The 21,013-nt window shown below is 39.2% G+C and overlaps 1 protein-coding gene and 1 long non-coding RNA gene across 9 annotated transcripts in view; both read left to right on the forward strand.

The window, feature by feature from the left end:
- Window positions 1-21,013, forward strand: part of gphn (gephyrin) — an 87,354-nt gene that overhangs the window by 52,398 nt on the left and 13,943 nt on the right. For 2 of the 7 annotated variants that reach the window (XM_023953011.1, XM_023953012.1), the window contains exons 9-12: window positions 10,339-10,380; window positions 12,336-12,410; window positions 15,324-15,380; window positions 20,897-20,939. In XM_023953011.1, coding sequence (XP_023808779.1) covers window positions 10,339-10,380; window positions 12,336-12,410; window positions 15,324-15,380; window positions 20,897-20,939 — 217 coding nt within the window. The remainder of the gene's footprint in view (window positions 1-10,338; window positions 10,381-12,335; window positions 12,411-15,323; window positions 15,381-20,896; window positions 20,940-21,013) is intronic. The other 5 variants (XM_023953016.1, XM_023953017.1, XM_023953014.1 and 2 more) reach the window with 4 other exon arrangements.
- LOC111947072 lies at window positions 15,387-19,545 on the forward strand. Of its 2 annotated transcripts, none has more exons than XR_002872871.1 (3): window positions 15,387-17,412; window positions 18,878-19,104; window positions 19,232-19,545. It is a non-coding gene; the product is annotated as an uncharacterized LOC111947072 (long non-coding RNA). The 2 variants fall into 2 exon arrangements; XR_002872870.1 differs by lacking the exon at window positions 15,387-17,412 and adding an exon at window positions 17,956-18,200.

Below are 21,013 nucleotides of genomic sequence, written 5' to 3' on the forward strand. Positions count from 1 at the left end.
TAAAGGAAGAGGGGGCAGGAGGCAGATTCAGGGGACATACACTGGGGAGGACTCTTCGCGCTGCTCTGGGACCTGATTTTCAAAATGTATTATTTTGAATGCAGTTATGTAAATGTATATAAACACCAAGCAGCAGGTTAAACCTTTGTCACAAATGCCCTTAAGGGTGGATATTGGCTGTCTGCGGTCAAAAAATGGGCAAACCTGTATAGAGTGCGCAGGTGGCCCACACAAAATAGAGAAAATGTTCGTGCATGTTTCCACGGGCATGTTGCAAGTAACAGTTCATACCAAACACCAAACAGGGCAAGCTACATTCACATCACCCTCGACACCCCTCATTCAAGCGACCACTTTCAATTAAAAGTCTAATATAATGTAAGTATGTGTGTTTTGGGCTTCAGTGTTCTCACGCGTTCACAAGTTGCTCTGCAAGTTAAGACTGTTTCAGGGTGTATGTACAAAACGCATGGCCAGTGAATGCATGATAACAGTTAAACCACGTCGAACTCTGACCAATCAGGGACTCGGATTTGACGTATGGATAAAGTCCCCTTTAATTTACGGAATTGCTAACTGTTTGAAAATTGATCATAAAGGAAAAATTAATTTGTACCGCTTTGACATTTTGCACCAAGCCTGTTCCAATTGTAGTTGGCAGAAATATGCTAGTAAACAGTGGAAAAAGAAGTGTGAACACCTGGTTCAAGAGCCTGCGTTTAGAGCATTCTTGAACATGCGTCACTTAAGGTGAGACACAGGCGAGTTTTACAATTTCAACTTTCCCAAATCCTGTTCACTGTGCAAGGAGCCTGTTGGTGCTGTAGACGAGATAAATGTGTGCTCTTTGCGTCCAGTATGACTGTTAAAAGGAAGAAATTAGACAATCAGCACATTGTTTGAGTAGACATCCTATACGGGCACTTGCGTATCAAGTGCATGCCCCATTTGGTGTATGCCACATTTCCACGGAGTCAGTAAGGATTCAGTTTGTGCACCTTACCAACGACTAGAGTGTGACTGAAGGAAAACATACGACAGCATCACTTGTATGTCACAAGTGCCTGCAACTTCCATTATCCTTAAAAATACTTTATCATATACTTACCACAAACATGGCAATCGTACGTCTCATTTTCACAAGTTTCTTTTAAGGTGGCCACACAAGCCACAAGGAAACTGCAAGACACCCCAGTCACTCCTCACCCCCACAGACACAAAAACCTGCAGCACCCGTACAGGTCAACCCTTGTACGGTTGCATGTGACCAAGGCTTATGAGGTAAATATGAAAATAGTTTTAGTGCAAAATCCACCCTTTTGGTGATAAGTGTGTGACTGGAAAAAATACATTGTCCTTGTGGACGATTTTGGTTGGTTGTTTATAAAGTCAGGTGCATTTTTTCGTCTAGTCTTGGAGGAATATCTGTTTAATAAATGTTTACGTCATGAATGATGTTTTTTTTAGGTTTTCTACCTTAAAATCAGGTTATTTGTTGAGATTTGAAGACTTTGATCCGGGTGAAGGACTGTCGATTTTGAACCCGAAATCACATCTGGTGGATTTAATCTCTCTGCTCTGGTACCATACAAATCAACAAGATTTTCAAATCAATCCTAAAGTTGATTCTTCGTATATCTTGAATTGGAGAGCTTATCCCTGCCGTCCCGTGTTGTATGTTTATTATTGGATGATTTGTGTCCTATGATTTATTCCTTCAAACATGAAAAATGTGACAGCAAAGTTTGGTTTGAATGATGAATGAAAAAAATAACTTGATTTCATTAACAGTTCTAATGACTGCAAAGAAAAAACTCTTTAATGTGATTCTTCTGAGATTTATCTGCTTGTGATTAGTGCCAGGGTTGTTGTTTTTTTTGAGAAACGCTCAGCATGGATTCTTTTAACTGTAACTTTTATACTGAGTTGGTTGCTGTAAATAATTGGACAGTGGGGAGCTTTGATGCTGCTGCTGCTACTACTGCTGCCCCTACTGGCTTTACTTGTGCAGCGAGGTAGCCCTCAGCCACCTTCCCTTCCTCCAACACGCCAGCCTCATTGGTGCAGCTCATCTTTGTCACTGACTCAGGCTCCAATGATCACATAGAAGCCACATTAGTCAGTGTTTGTGTGACTGTCTGGTCATGTGTGTGTACCAGATATCAGACAGTTAATAGCTTTTCTAGATATACTGTAGCTCTTCACTTGTTTAGGTTCTGACACAGGCTGTTTCCCAGCGACAAGCTGCCATATGTTCTTTGAAATTCCCACATTGCAAGTGGCTGCCAGCGGTATGTACACAATATCCCCAGAGCCAGAATGTCTCTGCTTGCTGATGCATTTCGTGTGCCTTTGTGGGCTGCACTAGTTTGCTGGCTGGGTGTCGATGGCAGAGCACTATAGCTGCTGTGAGAGGCGAAGGTATGGAGAAGGTCTTAATCTTTTTACTGCCGGAGCAGCTGCTACTGCTGCTGTTCCTGAGGTTCTAATACAGCAGGCTCAGTTCTGCAGCACGGCTCTGCAGAAACATGCAGAAACATGAAACGGGTCAGGAACCAGCACTTAAACATCTGTCAAGTTTCAAAAACAGTTTTTTCATTTTGATGGAAAGTGCTAGCTAAACAGGAGTTCATGCACACTATATGGGCTCACAGTACTTCATAAGGGACACAAGTCTCATTTTGATGTTCACCACACAAGCACACAAGCCAAAACACAAGTATTACTAAATAATTCTTTGTTTTTGTTTTTCTTTTTCTTGTTTCCTTTTTATGCACACGAAGAATGATGCAAACAGGCATGCAGACATGCACAAGATGCATGCTGGGTTTTTCTGCCCTTCCACTCTTGTGAGCATTTAGCACAGTTATGTAATGGTAAGTTTGGATTAATGAAGCATATGTGAGATGTGGCTCTGACTCAGAAGATGGTTGACAGTGTGTGTCTTTGTAATCCGTCTGTAACCAAAGTCATTTTCTGAAGTTGGTGTGTCGAGACAAAACCACTAGTTTTCCCAGATCAAAATGGACTGTTTTCTGATGATTTATAGTAGGTCTGCACAATAAATCGCAAATTTATCGCGATATCAATCCGTGTAATACGCATATTGCAAAAGTCGTGATAAAAATTGTGATAAATGGTTACCTTAAATGTGCTAACACAATTATATTTATGCTGCCAAGGGGGCTACTTTGGTACAGCGGTAGGGCGGTCGTCCTCTGATCAGAAGAGTGCAGGTTTAATTCCTGCCTCAGAGTGTTCTTGGGCAAGACACTTAACTCCACCTTATCTCTGGGGAAGCCATCAGTATGTGTGTGAATGAGTGAAGGGGACAGTGACTAAAGCCCTTTGGGCCTTCGCGGAAGGTAGAAAAGCGTACGCCATTTACCATTTAACAAGTCAAATCAATCCCTTGATGCATTTTGACCAATCGGATGGACTCCTTTTATGGTAGATGCTTGCCTCCTATGTAGACTAGTGTCATTTGGAGTGTAATTTAAGATATGTTGACTCTTATTTAAATTAAACTGTTGCAGTGAAATGTGTGTGAAATTATGTTTTTGAGTTTTTTCTGTTAGTTCTTGTATCACAAGTTATATTGTCATCACAGTATTGATCACTAATATCGTAAAGTTTTTCCTCATCGTGCAACCCTAGTTTACAGTTACTCTTTTTTAATTCAAGCAACAAAAAATGCTAAATGCCTTAATACTACAAAAAAAAAAAAATTGTTCAATTTCATGGGTTTTCCGGAGAATCAAAACCTTCATCCATCCTCAGAACTCCCTAAATCCTGGTCAGTATCACAGGGCTGCTGGAGCCTATCCCAGCTACTGTTGGACAAACAGGTTGCCAGTCTGTTGCAGGACCACTGACACACTCACGTGCATGCAAAGGGACAGTTTAGAGATGAAATAACCTATGAAGGACATTTTTGGAGTGTCAAAATTGTCAAATCTGTACAAAGTAGCAAATTTAGACAAATAGACAGCAAACCAGATCCCAAAGATTACAATTAAGGAACAGAAAATGTTATGGTTTAGCAAATTTAAAAATGAAACAATGATAAAACTACCTGTCAAATATGTCAAACACTCTACAGAATTCTGAATTTAATGTCAGCCATAATAACCAAACTCGAGTTTCAGGAAATAAAGCCCACTTGGCAGATGGGGCAGGGTGACCAGTCTCCCTGGCCTCAGGGAGTTTGCAATAAATCAGCATTTGACTGTTCAATTAAAGTTGACCCAATTTTTAACTTTAATGCGAGCCATACAACAGTAATAATTCATTTCATCTTGATCACCTTGCACCTGCATAGGGCATTATTCACGTTGTGTGTGCGGTGCACAAACATGTCATCAACTTGAATGACATTAACATATATTTCTATAAGGTGGTTCAGGCTCAGTAGTTCATGGTTCCGTTGTTTGAAGTTCTTCAGGTGCACCGTCCGCTCTGGTCCTATTTCCTTTTTTAATAATATTTTGATGTATGGCTTTGGAGGAAGGCCAGAGTTGATTGAAATCAACTCTTCTCATCTATTGTTAAAATTAACCACATTCCGAGGTTTGACACCCCAAAAGTAATGTGATGGTGTTAACTAGAAATAGAAAACATGAGCAGTTTGTGGAAAATATTTCAAAAGTGTGAAAGTCTGCAAAACAGATTTCTTGCATGTGTGCAGCATATATGCTAGTGTTTGACAGTAGTGGAAAACAAATGTGGGAGATTTGTTTGAGACATGCGTGAAAAATATCTGTGCAGTTTGGCATGGCTCTGCTCTGTGCACAAGATCACAAAATCATGACTTCCTGATGAGTGGTGACAGAGGATCATTGCCAATGTGAGGTGATGTGACAGCAGGAGATTAATGATTTATGCCCAAGCTGTTAGCAAAAGCACTGTCACCACCTCAGCATAGTCATGTGAGGGATCAATGTGCAGGAAGAGCACGAAGGGGACCTCTGCTAAATGAAGCAATGCAAGGGGTGGGACAAATGAACAGGTTTGTTGTTTGGCTCTTTTGCCTGAACCCCACATTTGCTATAAAACCTCAGATGTCACGCCTAGAAACAAAGGAATTGTACATTTAAAACCAATGTCCTTGTAAAGCAGGAAACTCCCATCATCATTTTATCATTTTATCTATTTTAAAATAACTTCCAGTGGGTTTTTTATTATGATAATGCCGTTTTTCGCCAGAATTAAAAAATAAATCGGTGTTGTTTTTTATGACATAGTTCTGCAGAGCGGCAGGAGTTCATCAGAAAATCGCCTCTGAGTTGTGGGCGGCACCGTTGGCGTGGAGTAAGACTGCCTTCATTTCTCATCACCCCTTTGTTGCAACATTCTCCCTCTGGCTTACAGCCCCTCACAACCCTAACCCAACATGAGCGGTGCAACAATAGTCGATGCTGTGGAAGAGCAGAGCAAGGAGCTTGTGATGCGCCAACTGCCGTTCTTCATCTGCTCTCGTTGAAAAAATATTTGTAAATGCAATTTTAATCTTTCTTTTCTTTATATATGTCCTCGATTATGAAAAAATGCCATGAGAACATGTTAGAAATACCCAAAAAACAAAGATAGGCAGATGGTTGTGCTAAGATTTTTCATTTCTTTGTAAACCAGAGTGTTTATTTGTACTTGAAACCTTTCATTGTGGGTAGTGCAATGTTTGAGCCTGAACTAGTAATCTAGTGCAAAAATTCCCTTATGGTTTATCCCCACTAAAGAAATAAAAACACCCTACTGCTAAAATTATGAGGTGATAAATGTGTGTCTGATGGTGTGCGTCGTGAACAAGGCAGATTCTAGATTCGTGTTATTGTCCTCCTACCATGCAGAAAGGCTCATAAAAATGATTTATTCTCTCCTTGGCTGCTATGTTGTGTAGGATTTATGATAGAATGAGTGGAAGAAAAGGGGGATGAAGAGAGTGGGAGCGAGAGAAAGTTAGTTTGAAAGAGTGCTTGGGCAGCCAGGGCTGTTCTACACAATCCGAATGTCCAACTGTGAGCAGAAGTCGTCACGTTTTTTTTCTCCAAAGTGCCAAAATAAGTCATCAGGGTAAGAGAGAGAGACTTTTGGGATGGAGAACATTACATTAGCCATGACAGAAATGCTCAGATGCATCGTCACACACACAGGGATGCACCCAGAGCTCCATCATTTGTGCGTGCACGATTCAGCGCACAGTGTATAAGGCAGCGCAGCCTTCTCCTCTTCCTATCTGTTGGTTTGTTTCCACACTGCATCCTGTCGACGACAGCCTTCCCTTCTTAACTCTCGCTCTCCTGCTCACCCTTCCTTGCCCGCCTTCTCACACAGTGAGTGTGAAAAGTGTGTGTCTGTGTGTGCACGTGTCCGCGAGCTCATTCTGCTTCCACTCAAGGCAGAAGATGGTAAGTAAAGTCTTTCCTTCTGCAAATCAGAGTGTTTACAGGTTTAGGTTGTATGCATCTGTTTAGCAAAGGAAGGATGTTGTTCTACCATCACAGGGGGAGGATGTAATGCATGTCAAAGCCATGTTATTGTCTCAAGTAATTCCTTAATGCATCTAAGGTTCTTTATTATAAGCATGCCCTGAAGAAGGTTATGATGTCAGGCTTCTTATGAGGCGTCAAGGATCAGTGATGAAGCTCGTGGTGGGCTATAGAAGGAGGGAGAAGGAGCTTGAAGTTGTCCTCCTACAGTTAGGAACGGACGGCCATTGCTACATAAAGAACAGAGAGACCTCAAGGCAGAATTTTGCACCAAGCTTGTTTCAAATAAGCAACCAGTCATTCAAGAAGCTGGTGCTCTTATCTATAGCACCAAACAATTAGGGGTGTAACAATTCATTTGAGCGATTCGATTCACATCAGAATTTGGGGTTGACGATACGATTCATAGTCGATGTTAGTTCTTTTTGAACAACGCGATTCATTGACCTAAAATTTGATCTTTTGCACTAAATTCAACCTGTGTGCCTCAGAATTAAATACCTGGTTACTGAACAGTGCAGGTGAAGTTTTCCAGATTCCTTGTATTTCTTGCAAGATAATCAAATCTAAAACAAATATGTGTACAAACAAACAAGTGAAAAGGAATTATTGTTAAATCCGTTCGCATTTTTGTTTCATAACGTTCCACCCACTTATGTTTGTCCACATCAAAGTAACACAAAGGAAACATTATTAGTGTTTCCACTCATTGGACTGTAATGATGGCTTGATCCTTTTTTCTTTTGCTGCCATCACATATGTGTTGTTCACGTTACGTTAAAATAAAATAAACCTAATCCAAATGGTATTTTCTAATTTCAGTATAATTGATTTATTTCATTTTTAAACAATTTTATATAGGTGCATACAACTTTCCTCAAACGCCTCAATCTGGTTGAAACATGAGAGTATGAATCGATTCATCGATAAGTATTTGTTACACCCCTACTAACAAGCATTTAAATAGAAAACCTCTTGATCCGTATGCCGTTTGTTATTTCCCTGGAGTGGCCGTATGTTGTCTTATAACGTAGCAGATTGTTAGCAGCAGCACTTTGAATGGAAATCGGGGCAGTGTGGAGGCAGAGGTATAGAAATGGTGCCCTTAGAATCCTTTGTTTCAGAAAGCTGATAGGGAGAAGGAAAAGGAGGTTGATGTAAGAGTTGACAGTGTTTTTTTACTGTCATACATTCACTGACTGTGAGGTTTTGGCTCATAGCTTTCAGGAAAAATTGCTTGTATGAGAAATTATCTCTAAATTTAGGCCTCAATTTACTCCATTGCCAATAAGCTTTGGATATTTAAGAATCTTGTGGTTTTCTGATGCATAAGTGGGGTCAAAAGTGACCTCATGTGTAGTTATTCTTTAAAATCTTTAAAAAATAAATGTATTTATATTTTTCAATTCCATATATTCTTCATAAAACATGTTTTTTTACATGAGGTCGTTGCATTTTTAAGAAAGAGCTGAAAACTGTGAGAAAAGAGACATTATTGTACAGGTGCGTGCATGATCTAATGGTCTTGGTGTGCCCTTTCTCTGTCCATGCAATATGACACAATAGGTTTTGATTTTTTTTGGTGGAAATAAAGAGTGATAAAATCACTCTTTTGTTATTCAAAATATGATTAAAAAATCAGAATCTTTAACCAAACTTAAAGAAATGACAGGTTTTTGAAAGAATGCATTGATTCATATGTGGTTATATTTGACCCCTCTATGGAAAAGTGTAGGTTTTGGTACTCGTCCTTCATCCGAGGGTTAAGAGACAGGAGGTAATTGTAAGTAAAAGGAGAGACAAACGTCATGACTGATTCCTACCTTTTATGATACTTTTAAAAGACATAAAAATCACATCTGGATCTTAAAAAAACGAATGTTTTGGTGCAGAAACCCAACTGGTGCTTTTTGTCTCTGGTTAACGTACAGACATTCAGGCCTTTCTCGCTTTGTTTAACTTGTGCTACCCATTAAACATTTGGGTCAAACTGCTTTAGGTCAAATCATCTTAGCATGTCTATTGCTGTGTGTGTGCAGTGTTACGCTGTTCTTCTTAAAAGTTTTGTGCTCATATGTGTACATGGGAGTCATGTAGTTTTTAAATGCATTTGCAGGCATTGACTCGGGATTGCTGACTCTGAGTTTGGCTTGAAGGCAGCAGAGGATGGCAGGAGCTTTGAATGGAAAGACAAAGACAGGGCTGTGCAGTCGAATTCGAAAGAGGAGGAAGAGACGAGCATGAAAATGAGATGTAGGGAAAGATCAGACCGTCTGACCAGCTGAACTGATTGTGCTCACACACCATGTGGGCTGCGAAGCTGCGGGGGAGATGGGTGAGGAGCATAACGTGTGCCTGTCAAATCAGCTGCTTCAGCTCTCCAGAAATTCATTCAAAAACTCAGACGAGAGAACATGCAGCACATGTTCACGTTGAGCAGTAGCCCCTGGTTATTAACTTATGACGTTATTTAGCTTTAAGCAATTTAGAAAGAAGATATTCTTCTTTTTTTGACTTTTACCTTAACTTTAGTTCCTGAAAAAAACAGAAATCTGAAGATGTTTTTTTTATATTTGGCTTACAGTCTCTCTAATAGTTCTTTGTGTCATAAATCCTGCCACTTATTGCAAACACTTTTTCATTGGTTTGTCTTGCCTGCACATCTCAGTAACTGAGCAACAGGTTAGCTGGGAATAACCTGCACAATCGTCTCCTGTCAGTGCTCTAAACCAAAAGCTGTTTATTGCATTTGAAAAGTTGCAATTGGAAAGGTCAAGGATGGACTGAACATTTTATTAAAAATTCTCAGTGAGCTTGAAGATTGTACTGTGATTCTGGAAAAAAGATGTAATATTTTGACAATCAGAAATAAATCAGGTCAAATTAGGGTTTTGTCAGCATTTATTTGATCTTAGAAAAACATGTTTTGTTTTGTTTTTCCATAAGCCTGGAAGTGGTAGTCTTACTCAGACATTTCTGTAGTTCTGTCTATGTGTAGATAGGAGCAACAGTGCTTGAATGGTTAAGCACAGTACTGGAGAAATAATGATTTGCTTTGTTTTGACAACAAAAGTTTGATTTTTTTAATTTTTTTTATTAATCCTATGTGTGGTCTTTTTACTATAATACTCAGTTTATTGCAACTGATTGTTAATTGCAACTTCTGTAGTCATAAGACAATATTTAATCTCTGTTTGATTATTTTCTCATTTTTGTTTGTTTTAATAAAGTTGTATTAAAAAATTTACTCTTTAGGGGGTTTTGTTCAGGTTTGATCCTGAAAAAGAAAATATTAGAAGTGCTTATTGTGAACTATAATTGCAGCTTATTTTGTTGTGAGTATCACATGGGTGTTTTTTTAAACGTAACTTTTTTAACCTCATATGGGAAAAAAAAGGAAGTTTGATAGTTATTGAACTGCTTATAAGCCAAAGTTATTGGTACATTATTATTATTGATACACATTGGTACAATCAATGTTGTTTTGTAAGATTTCTTATACAAAATTGTGCTAAATGTGTCAATTCAAGCCAAGAAAACCACTTTTTTTTACTTTCCTTTGTGAACCTCTTCCCTTTGTGTGTTTTTTGGTAACTGGTCTGTTTGGCTCTGACCTGCTGTCCTGATCTTTACCTGTTCAATCCTGTCCTGCCATGTCTGTTAGTGCCTTTGGCTGCTGTGGTCCATCTGAGGCAGTCACACAGAGACCTGTCCCCCCACAGTCCTCCTGAAAGACAGAGGGCACTGTCTGCTTCACCCATCAGTCTCTGTGTGTCTCTGTCCCCCTGCTCAAGCTGGCTTTTGGCTCTATTAAACCTCTTCTGTTTTCCCCTCTTCTCTTTCGCGGCACCAGGCGCGGCTCCCCTCCTGTTCATCCACCCTAAGCATTGCTGAGGTACTCCTGCATGTGTGCTGATGCACCGTTACGGCTCTAATCACGCCATCGGTTGCTTATCCCTCCTTCCTCAACTGCAAATTACCTGTCTGGCATGACTGTTTCCTGTCTTTCTCCCTTTTTCCTCATGTGTGTAAATCTGTGTTGTGTCAGCGCCGTCCTCCCTGCTGTTCTGTCATGAGCACCCGCTGCTTTTGTGTTCTTCTTCTTAGTACTTGTGTTGATGCCAATATTGATATTGTTCCTCCTCATACTGTCTAACCCCTGTCTTGTTTCCGTTCTTTCATACGCTGCCAAAACAAACAAACCATCTTATGACATTCCCTCAACTGCGTTTTGACTTCAGAATTGAAGTTGAAAGATCCTTGAATTATGTATCAGTATGAAAGTAATATTGCTTGCTGAAACAACAGTGCATTTCTTTGCGTGTATACCCTTCAAATCCTATCAAAGGGCTTTGCCGACACACAAACCGTATCGCACAAGCACACACACCAGATCATAAAAGGATTCTGTGAAAGCCTTTGAAGGCCTCCTGGTCATCACCCAATGACGCTGTGTGCGACTCAACAGCATCGTGCTGACATTTGTCGTGACCCTACATTTACATGCAATATTGCACTGGTGGGTAATGAAAATGAGTATTTAATTGCAACCGACTCAACTATAATACACAACAATGCAAAAACAAAAGTGCATGTGCAGACTAATCATCTGAGAAGACATTACAAGTTACTGTTCTCTACTATTTTCAAGTCAGATGAATGCCAACAATTTGAAGGTTCGGAAAGGTTCGGGCTCCACAGTAAGTCCAGATATAGGCAATGGCCCCCCAAGTTTGATGGCACTTAAAAATCAACAATTAACTAAATAAAATAAAATGACCAAATGAATAAATAAATAAATAAATCTATGCATTTTAGAGGCGTGGAGGGATATGACACCCCAAACCCTGCACCACATAGTGGGAATGGCTAAATCTGCGCTTCACACCAGATCTATTTCCCTCCAGCTGCAGCGGTTCAGAATTTTAGCATGTCCAACCTGCAGGATTAGTGAGAGTAACAAATAAATAAATAAAAATAACCAATCCACTCCATCTTTACCTGGAAGAGTCTGTGTGAGAGAAGCAGCCTTTTCAGCAACTAAAATGCATTGTTACCCAAATACGTATCATCTTTCCCAATCCCATCATCATTTGCGCTTTTATAATTCCGTTCCCAGTGGACTTTTAATTAAGATTATGTTGTTTTTACCAAAAAACAATGGGTTTTTACCCAAAGAAAATGGGGTTTTTTCAGTCTGCTCTTGAATCACAGCAATTTGAATAAAGAAATACTCATAAATGCAACTTTAAGCTTAATTTTCTTTATATATTTATAGCAGAAAGATGCAAAAAGAATATATTAAAAACACCAAAAACATGATTTTCATCAGAGTAGGTCATTAAAACCAACTTAACTTTACATGTTTTCAATACGGCCTCACCTGTACATCTTCTAGAATACAAGAACTGCAACAACACGAGATGATGATTGAAAAATGCATTTGAAGGAATATTTAATCAAAATATAAAGCAGTAAAAGAGCGGTACAATACACATACAGACTTGCTAATTCAGAAATGTCATAGGACGGGCAGAGCTGTACTCAAACTGCTATCAAATTCATTAAACTGGTTCTTCATCCGTCTTTGACTGTGTTGCTTTTTTTTAGTATCTTCTGGTGACTTTTTATTTTCCTCCATTGCTGCGTTCTCGTAAAATGTTATCATATCTGGCTGTATAGCGTGTGTTCATATCTGTTTTTTTAGAGTTTGAGCAGACCATGAGAAAAATCCTTTCTGTGAAAGACAGATTTTTTTTTTTTGCCCTAAAGAGTGTGTGCATGCCATTTGGGTGGAACCCCGCCTGTGTGTGGTATTAAGGTGTGTGACTGTCCTGTGGCTTCCTCCAGGCCTCACGAAGAGAGTTCAGGGCTCACCTGGATGAGGTCATCACGCTCAAGTCAAGGTACTCTACCTTGGACCAGGTAAACCCGCTAACCTTCTAGCAACTTCTTTTCCACCGGCATGCAAGGCCACAGGCTTCCCACAGAGCACCTAACAACACATTCATCTGCACTCAGGCAGCAAGAGAGGAAGGCTAAACAGTTTAGACTGAACTGGGCTGCACTGGATCAAACATTAGTTATTGTTAAATATGTAAAACGTCAGTCTGAATAAAATAATTTATAAAATAAACACCAACTTATGGTATCTTTTGGATGCTCCAAATATTTGGAATAATAGAAACCGCCGCTCCGAAGCAAAGGAAAGTGATCAGATTTTTTAATTGGATTTCTGCAGTGCAATTGTCAGAAAATCCTGTTATATAAGGGTCAAAGGTCATAGGGGTTTATATACGGTTTCTCCACTGAGTTAGTGTATAAAGTTGGATTGTGTCAGAGCTCTTCAACAGCATCCCTCCTCTTCATGCCTCTAACTCAAAATCTGCACCTTCCATTTGTCATCAACTTGCATATCTGTTGTGTGTGATTTATGCTCACGTCTACAGATAATTTGTGTTTGTGTGTTTGTTCCTGCTTTGAGCGTAATATGCAGAAAAGCTAGGGAGAAGAAGTTGTTTTAAAAAACATCTGGTGGTGGCCATCACTGAGAGACCTGAGGAGCATCACAGTCACCATCCCAATGCTCTTGCCTGCACTCTCTAGGGAGACGCTAGATTAACATTTCGTCCTCGCTCTTTCCCAACGGACGAAATGCTCGAAGCTGAATCCAGCCTCCAAGCTCTGTCACAGGCTTCTTGTCCTCAAAGCCGATGAATAAATCCTCTTCTTTTGCATAATTTGTCTGACAGCTTCTTTGTTTTGTGCTGAGCTCAGCAGCACAGCAGTTGCATCCCTTAATTTCCTGGAGCATCTTTTCTGGCAGCTGCTTATTGGCTCCATAGATTTTTCTTCCTTCCTTCCTTTTTTTTTTCCCGATTGGCTCGCGGTTTTTGTGTCACGTGTCTCACTGGACTGGCCGCCGTCTGTATTCACCGTTGCCACTAGCTCCCCAGCGCATTGATCTTCCTGGCAAATCTCCTTGACAACCAGTTGTCAGGCTGTTTCCGCGGTGACGGCAGGTTTGCTGCATAGACTAATCAGTCTTTCTGGCACAAAAGCATATGCTTTTTCTTTGGTTTGTTTGTTTTTGAGCGTGTGCATGAGTCTGCACTTTCAGCATTCTATTGAATTCTGTACGACTTAAATCAGATGTTCACGCAGATTAGACTTTTTTTGTTTAGTCCTGTTCTGACAGGAAGTTTCCTTCTTTGTTTTGTTGCTTTGGTGTATGATGTGTGCTTGTTAACATTTACATCCTCACACAAGCCCTTTCTCATCTCTTGTAGATGGTCTCACACTTGTAAACGGGGGGATTAGAGTTGAGGACAAACTAGAAAAAGACAGTTTAACAGCTTGCTTTTACTTTTTTTTATTTGTTTCCCCCTTAAAAAGTCCAAAACATCCCCAGCTGCTTCTGCACTCATTATTCATATATTTTCTTCTGCACACTGTGTTCATCTCCACATGGAAACTGTCTCTCTTCATGGCTGCATTAGGTTTTAAGTTGTGTACAATCTGGTGAAGGGTGTTTAGTTGCAGGACAATGAACATAGTATGGGTTTATGCTTAAATAATAGATAAATGTTTGGCTAAAGTTATTATTTTTTTTTTTTTCTTAAGGAAAGCCTTATCCACAAATGTTGTAGCGTTTATTTTTGTTTGTACTTCTATCAGTGTGAGAAGGTCTGACCTTTGGATGTAGATTAGTGGTATTTCTGCAGCTAGAGAAAGCAGAGCCTGTGCAGAAACCTAAAATTAAAGTGATTCAAGTGCAAGTAGATGGTGTATTTACTTTTATAGTGACATTACATGCGTTTTTTATTAGATAAATGTAGATTTCTATGTCCATATTTACTCCAGAGCTACCAAGCTGGTGCTCATGATCATGATAGTACCAGCATCAAACTGAAATTTACCATCCAACAGAAAATATAAACTAATGAAAAAATGACTAGGGGTGTCCCGGTTAATCGATGAATCGATTTATATTCTTACGATCCAACCAGATTGAGGCATGTTGATAATCGAATCGACCTATACCAATATAAAATCGTTTCAAAATGAAAAAAATTGATTTAATAGAATTTTAAAAATCCCATTTGGATTGAGGAACTACGATAGCTTTTACTAAAACGTACAAAATAACAATCAATCATTCCAGTCCAATATGTGGAAACACTTTGAATTTAGCTAAGACGCGTGACCATACAGCGTGTTACCGTGTTCTAAGAATGTTCCCTTTGGATTATTTCGATGTGGAAAAACAACAGTGGGCTGAACTTGAGGAAACTAAATTTACTTGTTTGTTTGTACACATACTTTATTTAAACTTGATTATCTTGCAAGAAATAGAATCTGGAAAATGTCACCTGTACTTTTCAGTACCCAGGTATTTATCTCTGAGTCGCACTGGTTTAATTTTTGGCTAAAGATGTCCTGGATCAATTTTAGGACAGAAAATCAGATCGTTCAAAATGAATCAAGATGGACTTTGAATCGTATCGTCAACCACAAATTGTAATTTGAGTCTAATCGTTGTGGAAATGAATCGTTTCACCCCTATTTTTAACATCATGCATAGAACTTCAGTCAAAATGAAGCAACATCATGGCTGCTTCTGTCAGGTTCTGAAATCTTCCACCTTTTTCCTTCATTTAGCTCTTGCTCATTTCCCTTTTAATGATCTGTCTGAGGTCGTTCATTCATAGTCCTGCTAGAGGATGCCTGTCTGTGTGTTTGCCCTCCTGTCCGTCTGTCTGTGCTGTCTGCCTGTGGGGTGGTGGGTGCTGGGACAGATGCACTGATGCCTGTGATTCGATGCTTTATCTCCACTAGCTCCAGTGTAGGTTGGAGGGGCTTAAAGATGATCGCAGGAGGACCTTCAGCTCTCGAGTAACTATCCCGCCCCCCCTCTCCTCTCTTCCTCTCTCCTCTTCCCCTTTCTCCTGCACCAACCCCTTCAGAGGGATGTGCAGAACAAATGCCCTGCTCTGTTCCTCCCTCCTCACTTCCCCAGCTATCTCCTGTCTCACTCTTTCTCTGTCTGTCTCTTGTTCTGTCATTCATTCTTCGTCTTTCTCTGTGCGGTCTGTTAGGAGTATTCCTCTCCATCTCTCATTTTTCTGTCTCTTCTTCTCCTCATCCATCCGTCAGTCCGTCTCTGTTTCTCAGACCAACATGCTTTCCGTAGCTCTGTCTGGTGTGCTGGATGTCTGTTTAGAAGATGCCATTCAGGCCGCTCTAATAGTTTTTTCTTTTATTTTTGTCCTGTTTTCCCTCCTCGTTCCGTAGTTTAGTGGTGTCTGCCTAGTCCGTGCTTTTATTTTTTTGTTTCCTTCCTCCCGGGTTGTGGGACCAGGTCACGCTGATCCTCATCCTTCCACACCCCCTCTGTCCTCCAACATCCCAATCACCGAGCCCCACCGCCCCATCCTCCACCCGCCCACCTTGGCTGTCTGGTGCCCAGGGATGTCGCAGAGTTAGCCTAGGCCAAAGAGGAAGGGAGGAGAGAGAAACGGGTGGGTGGCTGAAGGGAGAGACCTTCACTGTGGGTGTCGCGGTGTTTTATACACCACCAACACCCAACTCACCCAACAGCTGCAGGTCACAAAGGCTTCTATGTAAGAAGGATTTTCAAGGACCACAAGGACTTCTCAGGCCCACATGTAATTTATTAAAAACCGTTATACAGTAATACAATGCTAGATTTGCTTTGGATAATCCTTCTTCCTGTGATTCTTCCTTAGATTTTAACAATTCCTAGAGGCTGAGTTTCCCTAAAGCAGAACAACTTCTAATAAACGTTTTTGAAAGAAGAGACCAGAGCCTCAGTGCTTTGCTCATAAAAGGAGCAAAACAATTGGCCAGCTTCACTCTCACTTTCATTTTCTGCTAATTTAGTGTGCTATGCTACACTTCTTCAGCGTTTTATCAGAAGAAGTTAAAGGTGAACAACCTTTCCTTGATTGTAAACCTATTAAAGACCCACTCCAATCATCTTTTGACCTATATTCAAAGTGTTCACAGCGGTCTTTTAATTATGATTATGCAGTTTTTAGACCAAGTCAGAACGTTTTCTATATTGTGGGCAGGATTGTTGGTGCAGAGTAAACCTGCACTCATTTCCCATCATGCCTTAGTTTACTACACTGTAAAAAGTCTTCAAGGGGAATCGTTCATGTAGCACTATTTATTTAAGTACATTTATTACAAAAATGTAGTTAAACACATTATTCTGTATTAATTAGGTTCTCTAAAAGTAATTTGTTGCTCAAAATTGACTAACAACAAATGAGATCACTGAACTACAGCACAATTCTAATTTCTTAAAACTCAATTTTAATAAATTCATTCCAACTTAAATGTAACCAACCTGGACTAGTTTGGACTTGCTCTGCACGTCCTCACAAAGAACTGCTTTTATGGACTTTGTTGCACATCGTGCTGGAATAAAAGGTATGTAGTGTTTTTTGCGAGTCATATTTATGTTGACTTTAATAACCTATGTTGTAAGCCTTATTAAAAAGCATTATTATTTGGTTCACATTTAGTTTATGGTTTTAAATATTAGCTTCTCTAAACTCAGTCAGTTACCTTTAGCAGTACATTAACACTGTGCTTAATCAAAGAAATATAGTTTGTAGAGATGCTTTTAGTCTTTATCGTTTCTAAGTTTAGGGTTAAAACAGCATCAGTGCTCAAATCAATAACTATGTTTTTATTGTGGATAGTTTGTAATTAAGGGTTTCAAAGCTAACCCAAATACATGACAGTGAAAGAAGTGTTGAAGACGAAGATTTAGGAAAATTAAAATTAAAAACTTTAAACAATTGTTGCTAATCATGTGATGCTTGGTCTTTCAGTGAGGTGACTGTGGAGTGGAGGAATGTCACAGCCGGCAGAGTTTGTTCAGTGCTGAAGCAAAGTAAGCATTTTTTCACATATGTCTTAAAAATATCTCAGTTAAGTTAAAATTTTTGTAACTTTGCGGTTCTGCAGTCTGTAGTTCTGATATGGAGAGAAATTAGACTCAGTCGGATTTGTGCGAGCGTAATTCTTGATTTGTGCGTAAATTAGGATCTGTGTATGCATATTCTTGCTTTGTGCGTGCGTAAATTAGGATTTGTGCATAAATTTGGATTTGTGTGTGATTTGTTACTCACATAATACGTTTTGTGTATAAGTTAAAAAAATATAAAATGAAAAAAATACAAAATGCAATTTACGTATGCACAAATTAAGATTACAACAGCTTGAAACTACTTACACACACACATCTTTAAAAAACACGCACAAATCCCTTGTTACGCACACACGAAGCCAAAGTTACGCACGGATCTACCGTGAGACTGTTTTCACGTCTCACAAATCCGTCCGTAAGTGCTGCGTTTAAATACCAGTGGAATGCTCGGTCATTAGAATTTTCCTATCAGCCTTCTCTTCTAAACGTATTTCCTTTAGTGGGTGTAGCAGGGCTTTAAAAAACTTTGAAGTAAAATAAAAATTATCGTCTGAGAATATGACGTTCACTTTTAAACGCTAATATATATGTTAAAAGTATATTATTCTCGGAGACACCGAATTGATGTAAAATGCGTTACAGGAACGACCAGTAAGGGGCACTGTTTTTTTTCTTCCGGAAAAATGAAAGGCAGTCAGACTGAGAGAGTCACGGGAAGAATGGCGGCCCATCTCGGTGGTCAGCGCCCCGAAGTAAGTAGCCTCTATGTTCAACACTAACATCTACTGTCTTCATGTATTGATTGAGTCATTGTCTGGATACGTTTGGAAGGGAAGGCTGATAGAAAAATTCTAATGACCAAGCATTCCACTGGTATTTAAACGCAGCACTTACGGACGGATTTGTGAGACGTGAAAACAGTCTCACGGTAGATCCGTGCGTAACTTTGGCTTCGTGTGTGCATAACAAGGGATTTGTGCGTGTTTTTTTAAAGATGTGTGTGTGTAAGTAGTTTCAAGCTGTTGTAATCTTAATGTGTGCATACGTAAATTGCATTTTGTATTTTTTTCATTTTATGTTTTTTAACTTATACACAAAACGTATTATGTGAGTAACAAATCACGCACAAATCCAAATTTATGCACAAATCCTAATTTACGCACGCACAAAGCAAGAATATGCATACACAAATCCTAATTTACGCACAAATCAAGAATTACGCACGCACAAATCCGACTGAGTCTAATTTCTCTCCATAATCTGAAAGTTAAGATTGTGTATCTCCATGGGATTGAGGATGATTTCCAGCTCTCTTGATGAAGCAATGTTCTGATCCATTTTTATATTTGTAAATTCCAGAATATTTGATATCATTACATTTAAATGTTAAGATTTCAAACTAATACAGAAATACTTTGATGTCCTCTAGATAAAAGAAGAGTTGCTGTTCACTGGAACCATGATTGAGTTGGATCGGCACAGCCAAAAACATCTAAACGTGTTCAGTGACAAAGGGGGAGCAGTGGCCCGGCCATTCAAAAACCTGATGGTTTTTAATTCCCGAAAATATTGTGTAAAAAACATTCAATTGTTCATTTGATGAGATTTTGCTGTCTTGGTAATTCACTTTTTCTTGCATTCAAAACTAATTAACATGTAAGTAAGGATGATTTTTTAGGTTTTACATTCCCATTGAAGTGTCATAAATACTCTTTTCTTTTTTTTAAACTACATGGAAGTTGAAGTTCTAAATATTTTTGGTGTTTTATGTCTTGATTTGCAGAAACGTCCATGCACGAGGTGCTGGAGGCAGAAGGAAGATTTTCCTCTGCCGTGCACCAGATGCAGCAGGAAGCATCAGGAGTTCCTGTTCTTACAAACATTTTTGAAGGGCCTGCTGTTTGCTGGTTTGGGATCCACCAAGACTAAAATAATCTGTGAAGTTTTTCAAAGGCTATTGTTCTCTCTAAATTCTCCCTGTTTTTTGTGTTTTTGTTTAAATGTTGACAATTTGACTGAATTATGTTATGACTAAATTTTAGAGTACTTTTACAATCATAACTCTGCAAACTGAATAAATCCTTTCAAAATAAAAGACACATTTGTATTTCCTAAATTCTTTTAAGTCTCAACAAAAAATTTAACTCTACCAAAACTTACAATTTTAAGACTTCAATGAAATGAATAAATTTAAGTATGTAAAAGAATTACACATTTTCTATATACAACTTATTTTTTATTAAGTACTACCTACTCAAATTTAATAATGTTTTAAAGGCAGATTTTTCTCAGTAATTATGATGACTTTCATTTTTGAATATAAAAAAGTCAGTAGTATTAGGTTTTACCAAATCATAACTCCCACTTTGTTCAGTAAACTACAAAAAATTGCTTGGAAAATGTTGCCTTAATATTTTTAAGTAATATCTAAGAAAAACGTTTTACAGTGTAGCTTACAGCCCCTCACAACCCCAGCCTAACATTAGCGCTGCAACAAATATGGCGAGCAATATTGGAGCGATCAGGCCATACCGTTCTGAGCCACATGCCAACTGAGACAAGGAAAACACAAACGTACATGGATGCTTTGGAATGGAGAAGACCAGGGAGCTTGTGTTTGTAGTTTGTACCTAACTACAATCTTTATCAAACTGCATTTTTTCTGCTCCTGATTCACTACAATTTTAACGAAGAAATATTCAGAAATGCATTTTTTTACTTCTCTAATATATGTCCCCCATCATGATAAAAATGCTACAAGAACATGTTAAAAGCACAATTATTATTGGAGTGGGTCTTTAAAGACGAATTGTTGGAAAAGGGCTGTTCCCCTACATAGCATGTATTTTTGAGTTTCTGAGACCGATTCACGTCAACAGATCATTTTAGCCTCCCACTGGATGAAACACTGACTGAGTCTCGAGTTTGTTTTTTCTTTGGGAAACTCTGTCCTCTTTTAACCCACTTTGCTCTCCTCCCCACCTTGTCATGATGTCAAAGAGGTTAGCATACAGCATCAGCGACTTACAGAGATCTTTTTACCCATCCTGCGCCACATCTGAACAGCCACTTCCTATGCTCAGCACCACATTTCCACTACATTTGATGTCACACATAGTTAACGCATCCATTGTGACATAATATTGTCACTCTGTATGTCGTTGCCTTTGTCCCTGTAGTCTTTTTAAGTACTTTGATTAGTGTGAGATGTCAGTGTACTGAAGCAGAGTAAGTGATCATAATGTGAAAGGAGATGTAGCTATCTTCTTGGAACAGGACAAAGTGCACAGTGTAATGTGATGCACCTTCAGACTGTTGTATAAACAGCTTTTCAGTTCACCCGTGTCAAAAAGTGCAGCTTGCTTTTTCTGAAATTACCACTTCCTGCGCTCTTTCTCTCTCCTTTTGCCCTTTCTTTTTCTCTCCCGACCACTCTCCCCATCTCCAGGTGCAATCGAGATGCAGCAGCAAAGAAAATATCCTAAGATCAAGTGAGTCTTTATGCCACCAAGCATCCTTCAAAACACATTTTAAAAGATGCAACAGTAAGATTTATGTGTTTTTC

Source organism: Oryzias latipes, chromosome 24 (assembly GCF_002234675.1).
Source record: "Oryzias latipes chromosome 24, ASM223467v1".
In the NCBI taxonomy this organism is placed as follows: domain Eukaryota; kingdom Metazoa; phylum Chordata; class Actinopteri; order Beloniformes; family Adrianichthyidae; genus Oryzias; species Oryzias latipes.